Raw genomic sequence first — 15,990 nt, 5'->3', positions numbered from 1 at the left:
AATACTACAGTTCCGGATTGATTTAATTTATGCACAAAAAAACCAGTAATTTAGTTACATTATGCTGCTTATTCTACACTAATCGTGATTTCTAACTATTTATGTCGTCCAGGGGAATATTGTACCATGTTAATTTTGACAATAGCAAACGATGTCATGCTAATCGGATACTATGAAAAAAATACCCTGAAATGAAACGATAAAACTTCATTATCATATTCCATGTAGTTGTTTCATTTTCACATTAAAAATGTACAATTTATAGTCACTTGTTTATTCAGTACTAATGAATCATCAATGAGTGATCAGTAGTGACTTGTATGATTCTTCTTCTGTATATTTATGAAGCTGAAATACACAACATCGTCATACAAATCAACTGACTACCTTATTGTAGAGACTAAACTTTACAAGATCCTGATGTTTTGTATTTAAAATTAGTTAATAATGAACTATGTCCAAGACTTTCAGAAAATTGATATTCTCCTAAAGATTTGAATTAACAGTTGTCTACACAAAATTTTCGGATCTGTTGGCCGGATACTATTAGCAACAACCAACTGTGGGAAAGAACAAACCAGATCCCAGCGGAGGAAGAAATAAGGAAGAAGCGCTGGAAGTGGATAGGACACGCACTGAGGAAAGTACCCAACTGCGTCACAAGACAAACCCTCACATGGAATCCTCAAGGGTAAAGAAAAAGAGGAAGACCAAAGAACACATTACGACGGGAAATGGAGATAGACATGAGAAAAATGAACAAGAATTGGATGGAATTAGAAAAGAAGGCTCAGGACAGAGTGGGTTGGAGAATGCTGGTCGGCGGCCTATGCTCCATTAGGAGTAACAGGAGTAAGTAAGTAAGTAAGTAGTAGGGTAGTTTGAACATATCTAAGTCAATATTTACTTTTTTTTAAAAAAACTGATTTATACCATCAGGCATTAAAGTTTTTTGCTAATATACTCTAATACTGACTTTCTCGTAATATGCTGTTAACACATGAAGAAGCGTAAATATAGGTGTTGCATTTTTTTGGAGAATCACCCTTTTTTCTTCTTCTAATCAATTTGGTTTATCTGTTATCTGTTCCAAATCAATTTTCTTTTGTTATATTATAAGTGTTTTGATTTATTTTCTCTAACTTAAGTTTTATAATAATAAACGACTTTGATTCTCTTTAAAACAACAACAACAACAAAATAGTAAACTGTACACACTTCAAACACTTTACACGTCTTCAAATTTAAAATGATTAGGTATCTTTAACGTTTAACTTACAAGTGGTATGATACATGTTGTTTAGTAAGTTGAACTCATAGTTTTCTTTAATTTTATATCTGAGGTCATATATATATATATATATATATATATATATATATATATATATATATATATATATATGTCTTAGGTCTAATCGTTACAAAACCGATCTACAGTGAAATACCATGGTAATTAATGTTGTTAATGATTTGTAACATATTCAAAACTTTAGATCTAGAACTGGATTATCATCATCATCAGCATCATCATAGAATAATGATTCATTTCTCATGGATCTTTTAGATTTTTTCCATGTAGAAAATATATCATTAGCTATATTTCTTCTTATTTGTTGTATATTATTTGGATTTCTATTATTAACTATGACGAGTTATGTAATCATATCAATTTGTTATAAACTAATCTCTTTCAATAAACCTTCAACATTCATATCAATGAATAAAGGTGAAAAATATTTTCAATCATTTAAATCTAATCAAATTTATACCATACAAGGTATATTAAATTATAGTTTAAATTATTGTACAATATCCAATATATTAACTATAACAATTATGAATGCGGATAATTTAAAATTTCCATTAGAATTAACAAATTATTATACATATATCATAATAACTTTATTCATATGGGATAATGATCATCAATATTGGATTCTATTAGATGATCAACAAAGAACAACTCATTATGTGAATGGATTCAAACCAATATGGAATGAATTATTTAATTTTCATATAATACAATCAAAATTATTTCAAACAAATTTAAGTATTGAATTATATATAAATGATTCTATTGGTCAAGATAAATGTATTGGATATCTAGATATACTACTTAATAATATTAATACAAATTTATACTTTAATCAAGAATATAGATTTACAGAAATGTTAAAATTATATACAAGTAATTTATCGGATTTAGGTGAAATATGTATTGGTTTACAATATAATAATAATAATAATAATACTAATAATAATAGTGGTAGTAATAATAATGTTAGTAATAGTAATAATAATAATAGTAATAATGATGATCCGTGTTGTCTTCATATTCGTCTAATTGAATTACGCAATCTTAACCTTGAAAATATTATTCAATCATCAATATCATCAAATGAGAATAAAGTTTATGTTATGGTTTATATAATTCGTTATAATAAACTAATTCAATATGAAAGGATTAAATCATATAAAGATTTAAAAAATTTCTATTTTAATCATACGATTAATGTCAATTTAAACAAAATTGATCATTTAAAAGATGTACAAATTTATATTCAATTATATTATATTAAACAAATATTAGGTGAAATAAATATTGGATTACAATATCCTCATACAACAGGTTATAAACATTGGTTAGAAATGTTTAAAAATCCATTGAATATGAATATCATGTGGCATATTTGGAATCCGATATCATCACCATCATCACCATAATATATATGTATTTCAATAGTTGAGATCATGAGTTAATTGAAGTTAGATCACTATGGAAAACCTGGAAGTACTGAGTGGATCCAGAGTTCGAATCCCGAAAGGTGGAGTCGTAGATGTACACTACTGAGTAGTCCAATGTTTCCAGGTTTTCCATGATGGTCTAGTTTCAATTAATTCATGATCTGAACTGTTGAAATTACTACAATTTCCACAAAAAGAATGTACTTCTTTATTTTATATTAAAATAAATAAATAGTGAATTATGAAGCTGTTTTTTTTTTGTTGATAAAAGACAGTTGGGAAATAGGCTACATGAATGTTGTTGTTTTATTTTCACTCTTTTATCTACGACTAGATTAGTTCACAGGTGTCTTTGTACAAACAAATTCACTTCTTATGAACTTTAATTGTTAAGTATAACCCTGTGAGGTTGTTGAATATTTGTTATATATAGGATATTTGTTGATATAACTAAAAGTGTAATCGTTAGTCAACTGTATTTAATTAACATAGTTGAACATTATGATATTTGATTGGTGTTGTTCTAGTACCATTTTAAGGCAAATAATATCCATGACATTTATAATATTCATTTATTTCGGAACATAGGAAATTCAGCTAACATATTATTCAACTGATAATTTAGGTTTTCATAAGATAGTATTTTGATTATGATGTATAGAAATTTACGCTAAAAACAAAATACAATTCAGAGTACTTTTGAATGATGAAAGGAATTTGTGGTTCAAGATAGTCAGTCAGTCAGTCAGTAACAATGTAAAACTTCGTACGTATGTACATCAGTTCAAGTTGCCATACCACATTAGCACAGTGATATAATTATCAATTCAAATCCCATAGTAGTAGAGATAGTAAAAGTATAAGCAGTAATCGGAAAGATTAGGGTATGAAGATGTTATTCAAGGAGTATAATCCATTGAAATAAATTTGGAAAAAGAAAAAAGAAATGGACATGAAGAATTTAGAAGATTAGAATTTGGGAGAACACAAAGAGTGGATGCATCCGCGCTATTGCAAACGATTTTGAGCCATGTCATTCAAGGTTTCTAACCATCGGTTTCTATCATCTCGCGGATCTCAACTATGTAGTCTACACCTACCAACATGGCTCAGTCTACTTGTCAGTGACTTTATGGATTTGTACCATGTTTTTGTCTGGTCGCCCCTAGCTTTCTTCCAACCTACTCCTACACCATGAAACATCGCTCATAGAGGCAGTCCAGTGGTTGAGAACATGTAACACATGCCCCAGCCATTTCAACTGATGGAGTTTTACTATTTAATCAAATGGTTTGCCATCCTTACCTAAAACTCATTTCCTAACAACTGCGCTACTTACTCAGTGATCCCAGATTGTACGGGCAATGCTTCGAAGACACCTATGGTGGAATACTAGTAACTTACGAATATCGTCTACTCTTGCAGGCCATGTTTCACTGCCATAGAGTAGGACGAGGTGAACTGCTGTGCAGTAAATCGGTCCTTTGTTTGGTAGACGGATATCTGCACTTCATGTTTACCAACTAAATCAGAGGCTGACAAGCACATGAGTGAGAGAAGACAAGTCGGCGAGACCCTAAGTTAAGGACAAGCCAATCAGAAGCGTTTGAGGAATTTCAAGGTCACGGAGCCAAGTTCAACACGTGATGCTAACATACAGATTCAGATTCAGATTCAGATTTGTGTAGTAAGGACAGAAGGCCTACGGCCTATGTTATTCCTTTTCTAGTATGCTTCTGTGAGTGTCCAGTCTTCTCTTGAAAGAGTCAATTGAAGGTGCGGACACCACTGCTTCAGGCAGCAGGTTCCAAGTATTGATGACTCGGTGTGAAAACCTGTATGCCACGGGTATTTTGTTCGTTCTTGGCTTTTCTACTCGCCTGCTATGTCCTCTGAGGTGTCCAGATCTAGTGGGAAGAAAGAGAGAGAATAAGTTAAGTCCGAAATCATTTCTCAGTATTCTGTACATCAATATTAGATCTCCCCTTAGTCTGCGATAGGACAGAGTAAAGAGGTTCAGTTTTTCAAGCCGCTCTTTATATGATAAACCCCGGAGTTCCGGAATTGCACGCGTAGCTGCCCTCTGTACTTTTTCTAGTATGTCTGAGTCACCTTTTAAACAGGGGCTTGCAGCCTGAACACAGTTCTCTAACTTAGTTCTCACTAAGGATGTGTATAATGTGGTGAACATGGTAGTATCAAACTTAGTGAATGTCCTTTTTAAAGCCCAGAGGGTTCGAAACCCCTTAACTGCGACCTCCTGGCAATGGGCCATCGTCTTAAGATCATTGCTCACTGTCACCCCTAGGTCCTTATGAGACCGGACTACGGGTAATGACACATCTCCTATGTTGTACGTATTAACCTTTGAATCCCCCAAGTGCATGTAGACACACTTTTCCGAGTTGATAGGCATTAGCCACTCTTTAGACCAGTTTATCATATTATTTAAGTCTTCCTGAAGAGTAAATGCGTCTTTGTCTCCAGTTATTACTCGCCAAATTTTTACATCGTCCGCGTATAATAACATTGGAGACTGTACTATACTTGTAAGATCATTAACGTACATTATAAAAAGTAAAGGACCTAAGACGGAACCTTGGGGTACTCCACTAAGTACTGGTCTCCAGATGGAGCACTTGGAATTTATTCTTACTTTTTGCCTACGACCTACTAGGAAATCCTTAATCCATTTTAAAAGAGGTCCGGCAATACCAAGGTTTGCCAACTTCAATAGCAGTCTATTGGTTGGCGCCTTGTCAAAAGCCTTACTGAAATCTATGTAGACAACATCCACTGAGTTTCCGTTGTCTAGCGCATTAATCCAGAACTCCCTTGCTATAAGGAAGTTCGTTGTGCAGGATAGACCCTTTCTAAAACCATGTTGTGCCATGTTCAGCAAGTTATTGGTTTCCATAAATGCCGTTATGGTCCGTTTGATTATTCTTTCCAGTATTTTAATTACCACACTGGTGAGGCTTACGGGTCTGTAACTCGATGGAACTTGTCGTGGACCTGTTTTATGTATGGGAGTGACGATTGCGTCCTTCCAGTCCATAGGTAACACACCTTGGTCAAGTGACATTTTGAATATCACAGTCAGTGGGGCTGCGATATATTGGGCAATATGTCTCAAGATTTTAGGGTGTAGTTCATCTGGTCCTGTTGACTTCTCCATGTTTAGGGTGCTAAGTGCCTTAAGCACATCGTTTTGGTCGAAGTCCACGGTGAGCAGCTGGTTTGTTGACTCTGTAATTGGGTCTGGTTCTTTCTCTAGAGGAGGTTCCTGAGTAAAAACTGCCTCAAAATAGTCAGCCATAACCGCAGCTTTTTCCTGATCTTCCTTTATCGATCGGTTTACAGCGGATTTTAGAGTAGAGGTGATTATTGAGAGGCTACAACAGATGTGACTATTAAGAAGTTCTTGTACGTGCGACTGCGGTTTCGAATGACTGCAGCAAAGTGTGCCGGCCACCGTGGTGAGATTATGTTTCGTTGTTCTTCATGTTGGAGGAAAACGTCTGCTCGAACAAGGACTTTCTTCGTTCGATCGCGACTGACACTAAGGCATATCATGATAATAGTGGCAAACTGGGTAATAAAGACACCAGTAACACTGGCTGTGGCGTTTGCAGATGTTACTGAAACTTCAGCAGTCCAGTGGTATGAGTACTGCCGTGACATATGTGCAAGTAAAATGACACGTCTATGCCAATCATTCGGAGGAGTAGAATGCATTGTGGAGATAGATAAAACGATAGTAAGAAAGCGAAAATACAATAGGGGACGTAGTATCAAGGAAGAATGGGTAAGTAGCATTTCCGTAAATATACTTGACAGGTACTTGGAATTTATGACCGATCAACACAAAAGGGACATTTTCAGAGGGTCAGAAACCGGCGAGCAAACACAATAATACCAATTATACAAGAATACGTGCAGCCGGGCACAACAGTATATACGGATGATTGGCGAGCTTATAGGTGCCTACATAGACTTGGATATGTGCATCATGTAGGAGTGCACGAGCGCAATTTCGTCGACCCTACAACCGGCGTCCATACTAATAATACTGAAGCTATGTGGTCCAGACTGAAGGAATTTTTAAGATCATACCACGGCTCTAGAGGACGACTGTTATGGAGCCATATGGACGAGTTTCTACACCGTATGCATTATGATCTCAGGACTTCTGAACCTTTATCGAACCTTAACAAGTTTTTAAATCATGTAAAAGAAAACTATCCACTGTAACTCATAGTTTCTTATAATATATTTTTACTTCATACTAACTGTCTTCTGATTGACTAATAATTGTCAAGGTCATTTAAGATTCGTTCAAGGTTCGTCCCTAAATTAGAGTCTTGCCGATACATTAATAAATAGATTACCAACCCGACCACAACATACAATAATTAGGAGAATACAATTCTGTTCAAAACTGGGGATTAGCGTAGAAAAGAGTACAAAATAATACATTTAAATTACAATAGCTTTGGAACAAAAACGGCTATAGCAGTGAATCTTACATCAAACGAAAGCTTATGATCTGTAGAATAGATAAGGGACAAAAATACATGTTCGTGTTATACAAGCTTTGAATTAACTGAAATAACGTCCCTAAAAATAGATTCCGTAGTTTGTCAAAGCTTCTTGTTTCTCTGTTCACATCAGTATGAAACCAATTTTATTGCTAACCTTTAAACATATGTTTTTTTTTCTTTGTTTTCAACTATAAGACCATTCATTCACACTGACCTTATCTAAGTATCACTTAAACTATCTAATATTATTCATAATAATCTTATTTGGTAATTACAGTAAAACGTTGCTCAATCTGAAGATTTAAAAGTCATACTTGAAACTTGAGTAATTTTCTAAGTGGAACATGATCAATTAGATTCAGATGAAATTTTGCTTCGCAATAAAGAAGTAAAATGAATCATAAATTAAAACCAAATATTAAATATATTTTTCAGTAAAAGAAAATTGAAGCTATTCCATCTATCAAGATAAGTGAATAAATCAACTACACTTAAATGACTAAGTAAAAATACTTTACAGTCAAGGTACTTTAACTTTGAACACGAACCAATTTAAAACATAACAAAATATGCAGAGTCATCAATAATACCTCTTGACTGATGAGTCCCCATTGACATATTCGTAACTTGAAATGATGGTCTGGATAGTGATATTAGGTCACAAGACAATTTTAGTATAGTTGATTGATGTCTGCATGTGGAACCTAAGAAATCACTTCCGTCCTATATGTGACTCATCAGATAGGTTCACCTGTTTTTTAGTGTCAATCTTTACACCGGAATACAAATGAAGACTGGTCAAAATTCAGTCATTAATATCAACAGCGAATAAATCAAATCCCTCATAATAATAATAATAATAATATAGTAAGCAAATTATGTCGTGATTTATCCATAATCACCTCCAATCTTCGCTCATCTCCATCTGCAAGAATTCGTTCAAATAACACCATCTCATTACAATCAAATATACAAAATTTATACACATCATAATTGATGACTCAGTTATGACGAAGAAAAGTAGACTGAACAAGAATCCTGAATCACATCGGTTCTCACTGTTATTCATATACGTTCTGACTCGTTCATACCTGTGTCTACATGAATCTTATGTTTCTGTCTAATACACTCCAGTTTATTTCAAATTGTGTCTAACTAATTCCACTACATAATGTCAATTGAAGAGCGCCGTTAGAACTTATGAAACAGCCATGTACTGCCATTATGAGGTGAGAGATTCTCACTACCATAGAGATCGGAGGCCGTATATTTAATCTGCATGTTGGAGAAATGGCCGCAGAACACCTAGCGGTTTCTCACAGCCGAGTAGACGAACGAGGTAATTTGATTAGTGTTGTTATAATTTTTCATAAAGGACTTTCGTGAACACTCAAGGTCCTTCCTTCATATTTTGTAAGTTACCAACTATCAAAATAACGTCAATATGGATGGGACGTTAGGCAATGACGAGGGAGAAATTGTTTCGATTAACTCAGAGGAGTTCACTGAACGGGATGACGACAATGACGAAAACGCATATTAACCCTTAGGTAAATAAATTTGTATTATGCATCAGTATTTTGCGATTGTTTCGCTACATGCGTAACTTTATTACTAGATCTCAGTAACAAATCATTTGACGTAATAGAGCAAAATCAAATATGAACTACAACTATCACACCACGACTAACAATCATACATCCACCCACATACATATAATAAACTATTATCAATCATTGTTTATGTGTTTACAAATAAGTCGATTTTCTACTCAAACATACCGTAAACCCCAATTTACAATTTCTCTACTTCATATTCAACAAACCAGATCAATCACGATAAAGTAGAATTTTGTCCAAATGGATGAATTTGTTAACTTTCTTCTCAATACAACTAATGTTCAGATTGATGGAATGAACGAACACCATGTAACAGTAAAGACATTTGCAATTCACAGTATATTCGATTTCTTTCAAACAATTTAATAACATAATCAACAGCATACTACTATATTACATCCACACTCTCAATCACTATCTACACAAAATCAATGGTATAGTACAAACTACAAATTGGATGATTTACACAAAATCCCTTTCCCACTTGATGACAACACAAACTCACAATGATTAGTTCATTTAAAACTCAATATTTTCAAATCTGATTCTGCTCAATCACGTACAATAAATAGAAATGAAGACAAGTGAACAAACACAGAAATTCTCATATTCATCATTCGTGTTTTACTGCATCATCAAAAGTATACAATTACAAAAGGAAACATCACATTGAAACATCATACAAACTGTCAATATCTAGGATAAGTTAATGTTGCGAAGCATCAAAATAAATCCGGAATATGAGAAAGTCAGTAAGAACAAATGAACCATTGATGCAAATATGAAATCTTCAGCTCTGTAGTATATTGCTCTTCCTCCACAAAATATTTGAGCTTCAATTAAACTAGCCTAAAATCACAATAACAATGTACAAATTGAAATTCACAACATTCAATGCTGATTAGTTGTTTATCTAATATCAAATGATTCTCAATTATAATTCACTAACTGACTGACTTATTTGCAAGTGAAATAATATCATTACATAATTTGATGAGTGTTAAAGTGATGATGTAATCACTATCTGAATATCTCTTCCTACACTTCCTACAGTAGTATTTGTCAATTCACCTCATTTACAACAGATTTGTTGAAGAAGTGCAATATTAGTTAGTATGTTACTTAACCATAAAACGGAAATAGCAGGTTTCTAAATTCCTGAGTCTACCTAACGAATACGCAACAGTCAATGATTAATTCCACTATCTGAACATCTACATCTACAAACGTTTGTTGAAATTTCCTATAGAAATATTTATGGCACATTGTTCAGTGAAACAGATTCACAATGTATAATGACACATAACACATTGTTGTGTGAATAGTTCACTGAATTGATATGGTTTAATCTTAACCTATTCGATGCATGGATTTGTGTTGAAGGAGGAGGGTGAATAGACAGTAATCTCATTTCATTCAAACTACTATTCACTCACCGGAATTACGATGGCTAGAACGAGCAGACCGATTGCCCACGTCACCTGAAATGTAAAGATAAATTATTTACCATTGGGAATATCATCTATTCATCTGTCCGTTTCCTTCAATCCACCACTCAATCACATGTGACATCAAGTTAATTTTTGTGACACTTAATTCAATCAATCTTGTACACGTTGTATTAGTGAGAGAGAGATAGGAAGAAAATTGAAAATATGAGTGATCACAAATGAAAAATCTGAATGAAAAGTGAGACTGAGCGCAGTGCTATATGGTAACCAGTGTGAACGCGAGAGTCAATAAAACTGTTTTCATATTTGAGTTAGTTTCAACCTTCTTTTCACAGGATTAATTAATGAATCTGTCTTTGATGACTCTTTATTCCAACATTGATGGCATATAGACATTAACTAACAATGTTGAATATGGTGTTCTCTTTGAAGACTGCTAGAATTTAGTTCATAATCATTAATATTTATCAACTGTGAATTACGATCTGAACTCCTGTACTCTCTTAATACAAATTCATCAGAATTCAAATAAATGTGCATTTCCTTGTTGGCTGAAACTCATTTGTTCATTGACATTAACTAGTGAATAAAATGTTGCATAGTTGACTTCCATAATAACTTTGACCATCGTTCATACACATCTACTATCTTCAATTCAACAATCTCATTTTCACATTTATACTGATTAAACACTACAGTTCAAATATTATCTAAACATAACTGATACACAAGAAATTCTGGGCACTGTGTCATATGCAAATGAATGACAATCAACTTCAGTAATTGATCAAACTAAATAAGATGGGATCTCAACAATGGTGAGACAGTAATGGAATTTATCGTAGCTACGCTGATGGTTACATAGTGGATCCTGTATAAGAGTAAAAGTGTTTAATTCCGATGTGCATTGACAGCTTATTGAATAATACTGGTGGATATGCAACACTCTATTAGAATATCCCATAAAATCAACAATTGTCATACAATCTACTAAAATATAAGCTAATTGAAACTCACTGCATTAATTTTTAAAGCCCATAAGATCACCAGTATCATAATGATAATAAGGATAAAAACGATATACGTCAAAAACAACCAAAAGTATCTGACCAAATCACGTTTAATGTTTATTCCAATCATAAACAATAACACTGATAGAATGATGGACAAAATCCAACTGATAAATATGAACATTCCTTTTGCGTAAATTGAAAAACAGGTTATCACACCAGCGAAGCTGAAGCTCTTGAAATAAAAGGAGAAATAGAGGATTGTTCAAAGGGCATATATTTTTCATAGAACTATATATATGAATGTACAGCTTAGGTAGATGATTTTGTCATAGAGAAAATTTTCTTCTCCGAATTCTCTCTTTCTTATTCAATGACACAATGGATTATTTTAATTAACTTTGATATCAGCGTAACCACCTGTTAAATTTTGTATTTATTTGACAGAACATTTGTGCCAAATCAACTTAAAAGGAGGGAAATACCTTTATGGAACAAATAATTAGATGGTAGAACGTGCTGAAATTGATTAGGCAATGAGTGTTTGCATATAAATCGTATATTAACGAAATAACTCGATAAAAGATATGAAATCTCTACTGAATAAACTTCATAGTACATGCACATAACCACTGGACATTTCTGTTGGCACATTTTTCCAATCTGTTTCTACATCATTCAAAACATCCCGAGAAATCATCAGAATTATCGATCGACATCTTTCTCATGTAACCATAATGCATGATCAGTGACGACTCTATCAAATAGGTCGGATGTTGGAGTGAAACGTTTATAGTTGATAAAGCATTCATAAATTTTGCTCGTATGAACAAGTTGCTGTCAGTCTCTAAACACATATTTCACCATTAAAAACAATGTTCTCGACTCATGTATACAGAGAATTTTTCCGTATCCACCTCGTCAGTCATCGTCTCGAGATTAGATCAGTGAACAGATAACACATAAATCACATACGATGTTTGATGAATTGGTGATCAAATATAATACATGTCTGTCCATATCTAGCAACATCAATAACTCATTTTGCACATTCACAGAATAGTCTCATTTACATAACGACTAACATAATCATGTGACATCCTATTGAGATTCAGTAATATAAAATCAAGTTCGTCCATTGCTAACAAAAACAACTTACGAGTAGTACGTAAAGGAAATCCGTGAGGTAATTCAAGTGTGTAAATCTCTGAATAAAGAAAATTGCAATGGTTGCACCAATCGAAATGAAACTGTAATGTAAATTATAAAGTGTCAAAATCAATTCAATAAGATAACTAGATGCAATTTGGAAAATGTGGTTGAAAAATATCACAAAAAGTGACATGAGCCAAATTGTATAAATCTTGATGAAATGTACTCGTAGTTGAACAGCCCAATCATACACTTTAAAGGATATACTATTATGTAAAACTTTATCTTGTTTGATATTTTCTACATAGAGCCATCTGCAAGCGCATGAAAAATGAATTAAACTGCAATGTCTTCAATGTTATTCATACTAGATTTGTAGTATTCACAGTATTTTCCTATTATGTTTTATGTAAACGAAAGAATAATTATAAATTTATCATTTAACTCAACTTATTTCAACATAACAACTCCACCTGGCGCACAACATTTGTGTGTACTCTATACCTGTGTAAAATATGCGGTACTAGCTTATCAAATGTCCGTGTTTGACTGAAAGTTGGAAGAACCAGCTCTCACTGTCCAAATGCTCTCATATGACCACACGTATGTAGCCACTGCCAGAGAAATCCAACACATTACTTTCTCGAGGCTTGTATGTTGTTTACAAAATCGGGAGGACGAAAAGAGAGTGTTATGCACTTTAACAGGGTTGGTGGATATGGAGTGTAGACCTAAGAGAGTTAGAAATTCCTGATTCCAATACTAGCTTACTAAACGCATTTCGAATATATGATGATCAATTGACATTTATTACACTTACCTTAAAATATAAAGAATCCAATCACATTGGTTAAGATATTTAATGGAATCATCTCTAAAACATGATTAACAAACATCTAAATTATTATTAAGTGACATACATTGCGAACACTAATGCTGTCATCAACATTGATAGAAACACTTGAAGGATATTGGTTAAAAACACCTACATTCTGAAATGAATATTTTCAACTGGTTTCTACTTTCAATATTAATCGAGTGCGTACTGGATCAACCATTCCAGATAACGTGGAATCGTCACAGATTACCACTTGATTATTATATTTGATTCCATCATTGTATGTATGTGATCCTGATAAGAGAGAATGAGATATAGGATTACTACTAAGCAATTGATTATATAAAGCAATATGACTTGACTGTCTCTATTGTGATTAGTGAATAGTGTGAACAAAAGTGTTAATGAAACATTAATCATGTTTGAGCAAAGCAAAAACAATTTACGTGGTAGAGATAAAATGAATCTACTATAGTTCGGTGTTTCTCAACAGTTGCTTCAAACCTCAGCACCATAATATTGATCACTAAATGTCGGTTTTCAGTGAATTTCAATTAATCACTATACTATATAATGTTTAAGGTTTAATCGGCCAATGAGAAACCGCGACCTGTGATGAATTCATATTGGGTCTGCTGTTTTAATTGTTCTCGTTTAAGTCGTATTTATCAATGTGATCTGCTACCAAACATCTATTCTATGAGTATTAAACGACACTTTGGCGATATTAAAGTGTCCTTCACAAACTTCGATCACTTACTACGGTGGAACTTTGGTTATAAATTAGTGTGAAGGATTACGACTGAGTATGAATGTTATAGGTTAGCGTTGATGATTAAAATTAGGTTTTCTTCATGAACTGACATCAGATCTTATGCTTAAATGATGGTAATAAATGAATTGTCCCCCAGATACAAGACTCACTATCATACATCACATTGATTAGTTCATAAAATGAAGTCCTGTCTACTAACCTCTTGTCTGTGAAACATGTACATCATATCATCAAATCCGGTCACTAGAATATATTAATGTGTAGTAACATGGTTACAAATGAGTTATTTCAATGCATTCATCTAATCATCAATACATTCAATGAATAAATATTCCACGAATATGCAAGTGAAATCAGCGAATTTTATATAATCCATCATTGTTTCTTCTGTATGTTCACTAGTTTCATAAATTATATCCCAAATCGAAATTCAACTGACAACAATAGTGATATTCAAATGCCTTGTATCAGTAATGTTGTTTCACGTTTCCAAATACAAGTGTCATTTCTCTCTTCAGTCTTGCCATTCATCATACCAATTAAATAATCGAGATATGATTACATCATTCAATTAGTTTAACTTGATTATTCAAAACAATGTTAATCAAAAATCTATCAATGTAAATACAAACCTTCATTTGGATATTTGTGCAACATCAGTTGTGTTCACAAGCAGTGCTCGTTAAAGCTGATCAACTCACTCAACGTTATTTTATAATGTTGATGCAAATGAAAACGATCAGTGACCATTAAATACAGTATAAAGAACAAAACGACTTTTGATCTGATCAAAGTTCAAATTAGGTAGTGCATACTAGCCTGATCCACTTAACAATTATATAGTTCAATAAATGAGACAGTGATTATCGATATGAGAGAACATCCAATTAACATTCTACACGATATAAATTGGTTAGATGTTGAGTATCAAACAGATTACGATTGACGTACTGAGAGTGATTTGGTTATACATCTCAGTTGCGAATGTTCAACTTGAAATACACACAGTAATCCACACATGAGTGCTAACTGAACAGACCAGTTCTGTATGATCTTCAAGTTACTGAATATAATAATCGTGTTATTTATCAGTAGATTCAAAAGAATATCAAACGAGTTTACTTTTATGGATGGGAAAGCATTTATAAAATGATGATATTAGAGGCTTCAGTTCACTCTTATCAAGCTACATTTTTGCGCAGTTAAATATGTCACAAATACGTGTAATGTGATGTATGATGTTTCAAGATAATCCATTCAACTGATGACCACACAAGCTATCCAGATCAAAACTATTTGAATATATTTAGATAGAGAGAGAAGAATCCACATATAAGTGACTCCAAAATATATTAGAATGCATAGTTTATGCGAAATCTCTCAACTTGTTTATCTACTGAATAAAGTTCACTTCACTAACTGCATCATAAACAGTCACATATTTGAATAAAGAAAGATGATTGGATAACTCCTTTGAATAGCATTTCATACATGTTCAATCCTGTCTTACTATACTGAAGAAAGACAGTGACAGATAGTACCACTGTTATTCCACTGAAGTGATTTTCATGCAGCTCACCATCTACCACTCGAAATCCTCATATAATCTTAAAGCGCATTAATCCGCTTACTTATACAGTTAGATTTCACCGTTTGCAAATTTCAAACAGTTTCTTGTTTGCAGGTTGTCTATTGCCGGTTTGTTCTAGAAGTAATTACCAACGGTTTCATATGAACGAGTCTCATACCCAATGCATAGCGATTTACTGAAAACGCATTGCCTCCCAGATAATCTAATTTTTCTAAACACCTCGTCTTATTATCAAGCATGACATGTTATTTGAATACACTTGTCA

General features: G+C 33.2%; 3 protein-coding genes across 3 annotated transcripts; 2 read left to right on the top strand and 1 right to left on the bottom strand.

Annotated features, from left to right (window-relative positions):
* Positions 1-1,716: 1,716 nt before the first annotated feature.
* Positions 1,717-2,724, top strand: ARIH2_3 (E3 ubiquitin-protein ligase arih2; the record flags this gene model as incomplete). Its single annotated transcript, XM_035733324.1, has 1 exon — positions 1,717-2,724. One exon carries the CDS (start codon positions 1,717-1,719, stop codon positions 2,722-2,724), a length of 1,008 nt encoding a protein of 335 aa, XP_035587249.1.
* Positions 2,725-4,462: 1,738 nt separating this feature from the next.
* Positions 4,463-7,180, top strand: MS3_00000033 (uncharacterized protein). Its single transcript, XM_051207965.1, has 2 exons — positions 4,463-6,553; positions 6,586-7,180. The coding sequence occupies exons 1-2, from the start codon at positions 6,194-6,196 to the stop codon at positions 6,997-6,999; spliced, it is 774 nt and encodes a 257-aa protein (XP_051068892.1). The 5' UTR covers positions 4,463-6,193; the 3' UTR covers positions 7,000-7,180.
* A 1,654-nt stretch (positions 7,181-8,834) lies between these two features.
* On the bottom strand, positions 8,835-14,847 carry MS3_00004960 (uncharacterized protein). The gene is made up of 8 exons (XM_051212963.1): positions 14,767-14,847; positions 13,544-13,653; positions 13,442-13,506; positions 13,342-13,395; positions 12,529-12,619; positions 11,377-11,604; positions 10,345-10,389; positions 8,835-9,757 (listed from the first exon to the last, which is right to left on the bottom strand). Exons 1-8 carry the CDS (start codon positions 14,789-14,791, stop codon positions 9,605-9,607), a joined length of 771 nt encoding a protein of 256 aa, XP_051068891.1. The 5' UTR covers positions 14,792-14,847; the 3' UTR covers positions 8,835-9,604.
* Positions 14,848-15,990: the final 1,143 nt, after the last annotated feature.

The sequence above is a fragment of the Schistosoma haematobium genome, chromosome 3, assembly GCF_000699445.3.
Source record: "Schistosoma haematobium chromosome 3, whole genome shotgun sequence".
In the NCBI taxonomy this organism is placed as follows: Eukaryota; Metazoa; Platyhelminthes; class Trematoda; order Strigeidida; family Schistosomatidae; genus Schistosoma; species Schistosoma haematobium.
The sequence above is the reverse complement of the archived record's forward strand: the minus strand, read 5'-3'. Positions and strand labels throughout refer to the sequence as shown.